The sequence below is a fragment of the Bison bison genome, unplaced genomic scaffold (genome assembly GCF_000754665.1).
Source record: "Bison bison bison isolate TAMUID 2011002044 unplaced genomic scaffold, Bison_UMD1.0 scf7180017864043, whole genome shotgun sequence".
NCBI classification, from domain to species: Eukaryota; Metazoa; Chordata; class Mammalia; order Artiodactyla; family Bovidae; genus Bison; species Bison bison.
The window spans coordinates 3,248,476-3,259,164 of record NW_011494615.1 but is presented as its reverse complement, the minus strand read 5'-3'; the positions used below and the strand labels follow the sequence as shown (position 1 = coordinate 3,259,164).

The following is a 10,689-nucleotide window of genomic DNA, read 5'->3' as shown; positions in this document are numbered from 1 at the left end:
TCACATATTGCTGAAGCCTGGCTTGGAGAATTTTGAGCATTACTTTACTAGCGTGTGAGATGAGTGCAATTGTGCGGTAGTTTGAGCATTCTTTGGCATTGCCTTTCTTTGGGATTGGAATGAAAACTGACCTTTTCCAGTCCTGTGGCCACTGCTGAGTTTTCCAAATTTGCTGGCATGTTGAGTGCAGCACTTTCACAGCATCATCTTTCAGGATTTGGAATAGCTCAACTGGAATTCCATCACCTCCACTAACTTTGTTCGTAGTGATGCTTTCTAAGGCCCACTTGACTTCACATTCCAGGATGTCTGGCTCTAGGTCAGTGATCACACCATCGTGATTGTCTGGGTCATGAAGATCTTTTTTGTACAGTTCTTCTGTGTATTCTTGCCATCTCTTCTTAATATCTTCTGCTTCTGTTAGGTCCATACCATTTCTGTCCTTTATTGAGCTCATCTTTGCATGAAATGTTCCTTTGGTATCTCTTTAGTAGCTTGGCTAGAATTCTGTGATTGATTTTAGGCCAAACTAGTATTTTGCTTACTCTCTTCTTTGCCTTGTAAGTAATTGCAAAAATTAGATCACCTGATTAATGTTATGGTCGAGCCAGTCCTTTGTCTTACCCCCTTCATTATTATTTTTTGTTTCTAATAAAATTCACTAACTGTTATGTTTGCACCCTTTCTCATTTTTAGGTTCTTCGGAAAAGGCTGTCTTGGAACAATTTGGATTCCCTTTAGCTGGAACAGAGACAAGGTGTTACACTAACCATGCCTTGTCTTATGATCAATCAAAGCGGGTGCCTAGATGGGTTCTTGAACATATATCCAAGAGCAAGATAACGGGTAGGTGGTTAGAAGCAAAGGTATTGATGAAAGATGTTTCCAAATTGAGAACAAGGAGGGTTATGAATAATTTCAACCCTTTCTACATTACTGCACTTGTAGAAAATGTTTGTATGGCTTACTAGATAAATGGACCCTGCCTGGCTGTCTCAGGGGTTGAGAGGATCTGTATCTTGACACATGAATTGGAGGCTTTGTCACAAATGTGGCTGCTGTGAGCACCACTCATTCATAACCTCCACACATATCTTCAAATGCCTGCCAAGTGCCTGGCACTGTGCTGGGCCTTGGGGTTCTCTCGGTGACCAGAGTAGATGGTCTCTACCCCCAGGACACTTTGGGTCAGGGAGCGGGTGTGTTGACCTATCAAATACTCATGACCGTGTAGTTACACTTGGCAATAACTTCTGGAGGAAAAGTGATTGCAAGTTGGGTTTGTGCAATTAAGGAACAATAGAGAAGATGATGAGAGATTATAACAGGAGAACCTGATGCTGCTTAGCGAGGCTTCTCTGAGAAAGTGGCCTGAAGAGTGGATGGCAGTGAGCTGGGTGGGTAGCGGGATGCGGAGAAGAGCATTCCAGACAGGGAAGGAGAAGCACAGTTGCCTCTCCAGAGGCCTCCATGTGAAGAGTGTTGTTCCACTGGGGACCTAAAAGAAGGCCAGCCTGGCTGTCGCGAGGGGGAACGTGATTGGAGATTGCAGAGGCAGGCAGGTGCGTGCATCTGTCCACATGTCCTCATGTCTCGATGCACTCCTGTGATTAGGATGGCCAGATTTTGCTGTTTATGGTTAGAGTGAGTTTTAGGGAGCCTTTCCAGTTTACACTCCCACTATCACTCTCTGTCCTACTTGTTGTCACACTCCCACCATTCCTCTGTGTTCGTTACCAGGGTTAATTAACCCTCACTTTGAGGGTTAGTATTTTGTGATTTATTCTTTCTTTGTGAATTTTGCTTTACCATTTTCAATGGGGATATTCTGTTTTGAATTTTGTAGGAAATTTTTGTTTTAAGACTATTTGTCAAGAGTTGTTTTATTCCCATTCTGTTATTTGCCTTTTAATTTGCTATATGACCCACAAATTATTTCTCCATTGCTGTATACTGCATACTGTGTTTAAATATATTAAAATGAGCATGTGCCTTCGTAAAGTACACATTAACCTGCAGGATAGCAGGAGGATTGGAATATGCATGGCCTCCCTGGTAGCTCAGTTGGTAAAATATCCAATTATTCAATTCCTGGGTTGAGAAGATCCCCTGGAGAAGGAATAGGCTACCCACCCCAGTATTCTTGGGCTTCCCTTGTGGCTCAGCTGGTAAAAAAATCCACCTGCAGTGCAGGAGACCTGGGTTCAATCCCTGGGTTGGAAGATCCCCTGGAGAGGGGAAAGGCTACCCACTTCAGTATTCTTGCCTGGAGAATTCCATGGACTGTATTGTATAGTCAGTGGGGTCCCAGAGTCAGACATGACTGAGCAACTTTCACTTTCACTTTGAAATATGCTTACTGCTAGAAGGGAACTGATGTAAGTGTAAACTTTATCATAGCAAGTGAAATTGATTATCAATTTAAAAAGTTATTTATTTGGCTGCCCCGGGCCTTAGTTGCTGCACACGAGATCTTTAGCTGTGGCATATGTCATCTAGGTACGTGACCAGGGATTGAACCTGGGCTCCATGCTTTGGGAGCGTGGAGTCTTCACCGCTGGACCACCAGGGAAGTCCCTGATTATAAACTTACATCAAGAGAAACTCACTTGATTTAGTCTCAAGTCTGATAAATTTCCTTTAAATACAGCAGTTTGCCCAAGATGGGATTTCAGCTTTACTAATTTTATCTTGTGCTTAAGTTATTATTTTCAGAGGTATGTAAGAAAAAGCACTGTGTTGCATACTGTTAATCATATGAGCTCTATGGTTTTGATGAGGTGAAATAGAGCTAATTAATATTATTTGAGAACAGGAAGCAATATACCTGTGATTTCCTTGATTTTAGTGTGAAGTATTTGTTTTACAGTTTTTGTAATGACAGGCTAAGTTATTTAGATTAACTCTCCTGCCGAAAACAAGAAATGTTATTAGCAGTATATAGAAAAAAATCACTTAAAAAAAAATATATATATATGAAGAACCTATATGATGGTAGAGCTTTGCCAGACCAATATTTGGGGGAATGCCTGAATCCAGAGAGGGTCAGAGTGGCCCTGGTAAACTAAAGCCATATTGCTTTTGTTTCTGTAGCCTTATGGGGTGAGGGGGACTGAAGGCAAGACTTAGTTCTTGCTAAACTCAAATGAAGTATCTGAACTATCCCAGGAACTTGAGACGTGCGTGCGATCACTAAGGATTGATACTACGTACCAACTGCTCAAAGAGATAGCAGCTGGCAGCTTGCCTTAGAGAATCTTGAGAGATATTTGTGCACTTACATTGTGTGTCTTTTTTCTTCAGGTGCTGCAGACAGAAAACATTGTAAATTCAAGCCGGATCCCAACATCCCTCCAGCCTTCAGCGCCTTCAACGAGGACTATATTGGCAGTGGGTGGTCACGAGGCCACATGGCTCCAGCAGGAAATAACAAATTCTCAACTGTAGGCATATTTTTCAGGAGGGATGGGAACATGGGGCTGGTATTATGTGTTTCCTGGGACTTGGAAATTAACATAAGACCCAAACCCTAACCCTTGAGAATTTTCTTATTTTCTCCCTGATTACACTTCTTTTCTTTGCTCAGATGCTCAAGCATTTTTAAAGGGGTGGAGTGACGAACATTAAAAGCTATGCAAAAGGGAATTGGAAAGCCAATATGAGCTTAAACGACTCACTCATTTTTATCTCGAAAAATTTCAGACCTGTAGAAAAGTTGAAAAGAGAGCACAGCAAAAATATTTTGACTTGGAGAAGAGTTGAAGATAGTACATAAAATGCATCTTGATACATTTACTTTATGTATGAATTTTCTTAAACCATGGACAGTAAATTGCAGACATGGTAACACTTCATGCCTAGGTAGATTGTTTGGGAGATTATATTATCTGAGGATGAAGATATTTGAATATATATCAAGTTGTATCATTATCCTAAGAAATGTTTGCAAATGTGTTTTTGTACAATAATATCTAGTATACAGTTCACATTCAGATTTGCCAAATTGTCCCAATTATGTCATTTACAACTTTTTTAAAAACAATTCAGGATCTAATCATGAGTCACATATTACATTTAGTTGTCACGTCTCTAGCCTCTTTTAGTTTAGGATACTTTTTCTGCCAAAAAAGGGGAGAAATGACTTTTCTGACGTTGAGATTTATTACATGAATTGTTGGTGATTATTGTCTTTAAGATAGTGACTCTCAACCTTGGATACTCATTATAAGAAGCTGGGGAAGTCTTAAAAAAATCCTGGTACCCAGACTGTAACCAGAGCAGGTAAATCAGGAATTCTAGGGCGTGGGACCCAAGCATCCGTTTTTTTCAAGCTCCGTAGGTTATGTCAGCATGCATGCAAGCCTGAGAGCCACTTTTTGAAGACCAAGTATTTGGTGACCTTGGCAGTTAGTGTAGGTCAATGAAAAGAAACCTGGCCAGAGCCTTGGGCGTGCAGGCCAGAAATGGGAGGCGAATGAACACATGAAGAAGTGTTGGTTGCTCAGTCGTGTCTGACTCTGCAGCCCCATGGACCCGCCAGACTCGTCTGTCCGTGAAAGTCTCCAGGCAAGAGTACTGGCGTGGGTAGCCATTCCCTTCTCCAGGGGATCTTCCCCACCCAGGGATCCAACCTGGATCTCCCGCATCGCAGCAGATTCTTTACTGTCTGAACCACCAGGGAGCCTGAAAGAACACACAGTGGCCGGAAATTCAGAAGAACAGGACTTTTTTGGTACTGCTTTTGAACTAATGTGTTTGTACCATACTACTTAAATACTGCTGTGTTCCCGAAAGCTGACCTTGGTTGAAAAACTCTTTGCCAGAGGCTTAACACTAGAATTTACCTTTTAGCCATATGTTGGAAATTTTTTGCTCATGTAGTCGACATTACATGTATGAATTTAATAAATTGTGAAGTAAGGTAGCACGCCAAACGACTTGTTTTGCTACAGTCCTTATTCTGATAATAATCATTGAGCTTTCTGTCGTGGAGCAGTTGTGGCTTTCATTTATCTAAACAAATAGCGGCTGTAATTGCCTGGAGCTAAGGTTTGACTAAGGAACTGGTGGTCTGTCTCAGAGGGGAAGGCATTTCAGCGCATGTTCCTGTTTTTATTTCTTTCCACAGAAAGCCATGGCCGAAACCTTTTACCTCTCTAATATTGTGCCTCAGAATTTTGATAATAATGCTGGATATTGGAACAGGTGAGCAGGGAGAGTTTTTAAAATGTGATTCTCTGGGACATGAGGGATATGACAAGGAGAATGCGTGCCTGAGCTGTTCCTGTCTTTTGTTTTTCAAATGCTAACAATACTGAAGATAAATGCTTTGGGCTAGTTTGCTTTGCTGGATTTGGGCATGGTTTTCTATGGAAGTATAGACAGCAATCCATAGCCAGCCATTTTGGTCTTGTTTCCACTGATCGCAAGTCTGGAAGAAAGTAGTGAAAACATTCCCGAGGCAGTGGAGCGCTGTGCATTGGGCACAGGACTCTGTATTTTGCTCTGTTTGTACTTAAAGATTTGCTGAGCTTTTTGAGAAACACACCGTTGAACGTAACCATTACCAGTCTTTGATAGAAGCTGTCCACAGCAATCCCTTCTTATCTGTGGTTTTGCTTTCTGCTGTTTCATTTGTTCACCACCAGCCGCAGTCCAAAAACATTAAGTGGAAAATTCCAGAAATAAATGATAAGTTTTGTTTATTTATTTGAAATTAATTTTCTTAAGTTTTAAATTGGCGCCTTGCCCAGTAACCCAATAAAACCTAGTGCTTCCCGGGCTTCCCTGGTGATCAGTGGTTGGGAGTCCGCCTGCCAGTGCAGGGAACACAGGCTTGATCCCTGCTCAGGAAGGGTTCCACGTGCCGTGGGGGACGAAGCCCACGTGCCACAGCTGTTGAGTCTGAGCTCGAGAGCCTGCTTGCTGCAACTAGAGAAAGCCCATGCACAGCACTGAAGACCCAGCGCAGCCACATAAATTAATTACAGTTTTTTTTAAAAGATAAAAAATATCTAGTATCTTCTGCCTTGTCCTGCCCGGGATGTGAATCTTCCCTTTGTCCAGTGTGTCCCACCTGTTGGTCAGTAACCATCTCGCTTTCATAGTGCTTGTATTCACATTACTTACTCATGGCCCCAAAATGCAAGAGTAGTGATGGTGGCAACTGGGATTGGCTGGAGAGACGCTGTAAAGTGCTTCCCGTAAGTGAAAAGGTAAAAGTTGTTGACTTAAAGAAAAAAAATTGTATGCTGAAATTGCTCTGATGTAAGAAGGCATCTTTTTATCTATGAAATTGTGAAGAAAAACAAAACTTGTGCTGGTTTTGCTGTTGCATCTCAAGCTGCATAAATTACAGCCACTAAGCATGATAAGGGCTTGGTTTCGATGGATGGATTTGTACAGTAAGGTATTTTGAGAGAGACTACACCCATATAACTTTTATTATAGCATATTGTTATAATTGTTTTATTTTATTATTATTATATATAATCTCTTACCATGTTTAGTTTATAAATATAAACTTTATTGTGGATATATGTGTATAGGAAAAAACAGTATATATAGGATTTGGTACTGTCTGCAATTTCAGGAATTCACTGAGGGTCTTGGCATGTATTCTCTGGATGAGGAACTATTGTATAAAATCATCTGGGCGTTCTCTATTTTTCAGATGCTTTCGTTCAGTTCTGTTAGGGAGTTTTAAGTATTTAAAACTAATACTAATATTTCATTTTACACTAGTAATATTTCACGCTACTAATATTTCATTTCTATTAATACAGTGTGACAGTGTTTAAGAAATGCTAGGATAAACCTGATCGTCCTACAGTAGATGTAGTTACATAAAAAAATATCAATTTGTTGAAATGATACATAATTCTTGAATAAAGTTTGAGAACTACTGGCATAGAAGAATAAGGGAGGAAGCAAAACAAAATTTCAGTCATAAACTGTATGTTGAATGGACACACAGGAAAATGTAGATAGTTGTATAAATGCATGTGTTTAAGTTTTTGCATACAGCAAACTGGGAAGAACATTGCTTATTTATTTGCTTCTTAGTGTTTTAGGCCATATTCACTGTTTACATTGATTTCTGTAATTCAGTATTCTTGTTACCTCTCCCAAGGACTTGATACGGTTTGCTTCTTTTCTACATCCAGGTATGAGACTGTCACGTATCTTTTTGCTTTCTGTTTTTCAGAATAGAGATGTACTGTCGAGAACTGACAGAGCGGTTTGAGGATGTTTGGATAGTATCTGGACCGCTGACCTTACCTCAGACTGGAAGTGATGGAAAGAAAACAGTTAGTTACCGGGTAGGAACATGTTTTACAATTCAGGCTTATGTGCGTGAGATTATAAACATTCTGTATTGTACTTTTTAGAATTATTATTTTTAAAAATGTTTATTTATTTGACTGCACTAGCCTTAGTTGCCGCATGCAGGCTATCTAGTTGCGGCAGGCAGGATCCAGTTCCCTGACCAGGGACTGAACCTCCCTGCCTTGGGAGCTCAGAGTCTTAGCCACTGGACCACCAGGGAAGTCTCTGTATGCAACTTTTTAGTTTCATTTATTCACAAGGATTTATTGAGCAGTTGGAGTGATAGCCATAGAGGATATAACGATGGGTTACAAAGCAACCATTGACTTCAAGGAGTGCACAGTTTAGACAAGGAGACAGACATGTTATCGGCTAATTATGTTGCAGTGTGAGCTGATGTATACATGCATAGAGGAAGTGGTCTCAGAAAGAAGTGACCAATCCTGTTTGCAGGGGTCAGGAAGACTTCACAGAGGAGGGGATTTATTTATTTATTTTTTTGGCCTGTGGGATCTTAGTTCCCTGACCCGGGATTGAACCCTAGCCCCTTCATTGGAAGCACATTCTTAACCACTGGACCGCCAAGGAAGTCCCCCGAGAAGGCGATTTTTGAGCTAGATCTTGATGGAGGAATAACAGTGAGCAGAGTCAGGAGGGGAGCATGGGAACTCCAGAAGATGGAGCGGTGTGAGCTCAGAACACTTAGGATCAACAGCAGAGTTGTGGGATTTAGGTATTGTTATAGATACAGGCTGGACTCAAGCAGGTAGGGTGAGGAGAAATAGAGAAGTACAGGAAAGAGTAATCACGAATTCAGTTTTTGGGGTGAAGAAGAGGGAAGCTTTCAGGAAGACATCCAGCTTGCAGTTATTAATAGTTGAACACGTGCTCAGGCACTCAGTCGTGTCGGTCTCTTTGTGACCCCGTGGACTGCAGCCCACCAGGCTCTTCTGTTCATGGATTTCCCAGGCAAGAATACTGGAGTGGGTTTCCATTTCCTTCTCCAGGGGATCTTCTCAACCCAGGGATGGAACGTCTCCTGCAGCTCCTACACTGTAGGCAGATTCTTTACCATTGAGCCAACCTGGGAAGCCCAGTTAGTTGAATAAATAGGAGGAAAAGCTTTTCTTTTTAGATGCTTGGATTTTTTTAAAAAACAAGTGAAAAAAAATTTTTTTTAACATGCATGATATTTGAGAACTTTATGGATTAAAGGAAAGGGAGAATGAAGATATATGACAGTATGATTAGTGGTGTGAGAGAGGTAGCCGCACCTGTTGATGGGTAAGATGAAGGATTCTGCCAAGAGGGTGGCTGGGTTGATGTACTGTGAGACGTACCGAGTGCCCAGGAACGAAGTGGGGTAAGGAGGAATAAGAGAAGTGGTCGAGGAAGTAAACAGAGATTGAAGGACTTCCTGGAAAGTCAAAGAGTGGGTGTGTTTGGAGGGAACAGGTGTTTAGTAAATGCCGCCTGTTAGGTTACATAGGTTACATAGTTACTAAGGGGGTCTGTGATAAAACTGAATGAGCTGAGAAACAGAGTTAGGAAAATTACAACTTTAGGGTATATTCTGTCCCCCATGACTGGCTTGTGATCACCCTGTCTGGCTCTGAGGAGCAGTGATGGTGGGTCTTGAAGGCGTCCACAGAGGTGCTCACACACTCAGTGTTCCAGAAGTGCTTGTGGGAGTGAAGGACCGGCAGCAGAGACTTCCTGATGAGCTGCCTCATGGCGTGTCACACTGGGAAGGACACAGTGGCACTGCTGTGGCATTTCTGCCAAGATGCGTACTGTTGAGTGTCATCACGCAGCAGTAGTAGGCAAACCCCAACTCAGGGGCATGCCATGAAATAGCTGACGGGCATTCTTCAAAAAATGTTAGTGTCGTCCAAGACAGAGGCATGTCCTCAAAGACAGAGGCTTGAGAAATTAACCGTTCGAGATTAATGGAGACTAAAGAATTGCTACTTTTGAACTGTAGTGTTGGAGAAGACTCTTGAGAGTCCCTTGGACTGCAAGGAGATCCAACCAGTCCATCCTAAAAGAGATCAGCCCTGGGTGTTCACTGGAAAGAGTGATGCTGAAGCTGAAACTCCAGTACTTTGGCCACCTCTTGTGAAGAGTTGACTCATTGGAAAAGACTCTGATGCTGGGAGGGATTGGGGGCAGGAGGAGAAGGGGACGACAGAGGATGAGATGGCTGGATGGCATCACTGACTCAATGGACATGGGTTTGAGTGAACTCCGGGAGATGGTGATGGACAGGGAGCCCTGGCGTGCTGCGATTCATGGGGTCACAAAGAGTCGGACACGACTGAGCGACTGAACTGAACTGAAAGACTAAAATACATGAAATAAAATGCATTGTGTTATCTTAGATCAGATCCTAGATCCGAAAAACAAAAGTTGCTGAATAAGACTTTATTTGGACAATTGGTTACATTTGAGGTCTGTAGATAATTATATTTTATCATTATTAAATTTACTGACCTTGATTATTATACTGTAATTATGTAAGTGAATGTCTTTGCTCTTAAGAAATACAAAAGATTTAGGGAAAAAAACATAGAAAAAGGTTGAGTGATAAACGGAATTGGGCAGAATGTTCAGAATTGATGAATCCAGGTGAAGGGTGTACAAGTGTTCCACATGCCATCCTTACACATTTAACATTTGCAATTCAGAATGAAGCAAATGTATATACCTCTTTAGTATATCTTTTGTATACCGAATTCTGTTACACTGGGTTATATAAAATTAACTACTAAAAAGACTTAACCTTGCTTTTCCTACTAAATAGTCGATCAGTGAATGCCATACAGGCGTGTATAGGTATTCTCAAAGAGAGTTTTAGAAGAGACCTGTCAGCTCTTCTGACCCTGATTAGCATCATGGTGACGAATGTGTGAGGGCAGTCATGGTGCGCTTCTTGAAGGGTGTACTCTGAGTAACAGTCTTGTTTTTTTGTTTAAAGCATTATCGGTCTTAGGCCTTCTCTTTCAGACTGTGGGCCTCTGAACCTGTAACATTAGTTTTCCATGTCTGTAGTAATTGATAGGACCTATTCATGTTCACACTGGCAAATCTTTTAATTCAGCAAATCTTTAAGTACTTGTTACATGGGAGGCATGTACATGGAATTGTAAACGACATGCTTTGCCGGGGTCCAGCCCTGGCTGATCCAGGGTATTCGAAGGAGAGATGGCCTAGGCAACTATTTATATGTTAATTAGAGATATAAAAAGTAATAGAATGAGGATAGCTCAGTAGGAAAATTCAGTGGAGAAAAGAGGCTGAGTAGCTTGGTTTACGCGGAAAATCAATATAACCCGTGACACCAGGTTAGCTCTGACCACG

The 10,689-nt window shown here is 41.5% G+C and overlaps 1 protein-coding gene across 3 annotated transcripts in view; it reads left to right on the top strand.

The window, feature by feature from the left end:
- EXOG (endo/exonuclease (5'-3'), endonuclease G-like) overlaps positions 1-10,689 on the top strand; it is a 24,826-nt gene that overhangs the window by 2,825 nt on the left and 11,312 nt on the right. For all 3 annotated transcript variants that reach the window (XR_824887.1, XR_824886.1, XM_010835499.1), the window contains exons 2-5: positions 697-846; positions 3,304-3,443; positions 5,129-5,205; positions 7,208-7,322. Coding sequence is in view for 1 of the 3 variants with exons in the window: in XM_010835499.1 (XP_010833801.1) it covers positions 697-846; positions 3,304-3,443; positions 5,129-5,205; positions 7,208-7,322 (482 nt within the window). In the remaining 2 variants the exon portion in view is untranslated. The remainder of the gene's footprint in view (positions 1-696; positions 847-3,303; positions 3,444-5,128; positions 5,206-7,207; positions 7,323-10,689) is intronic.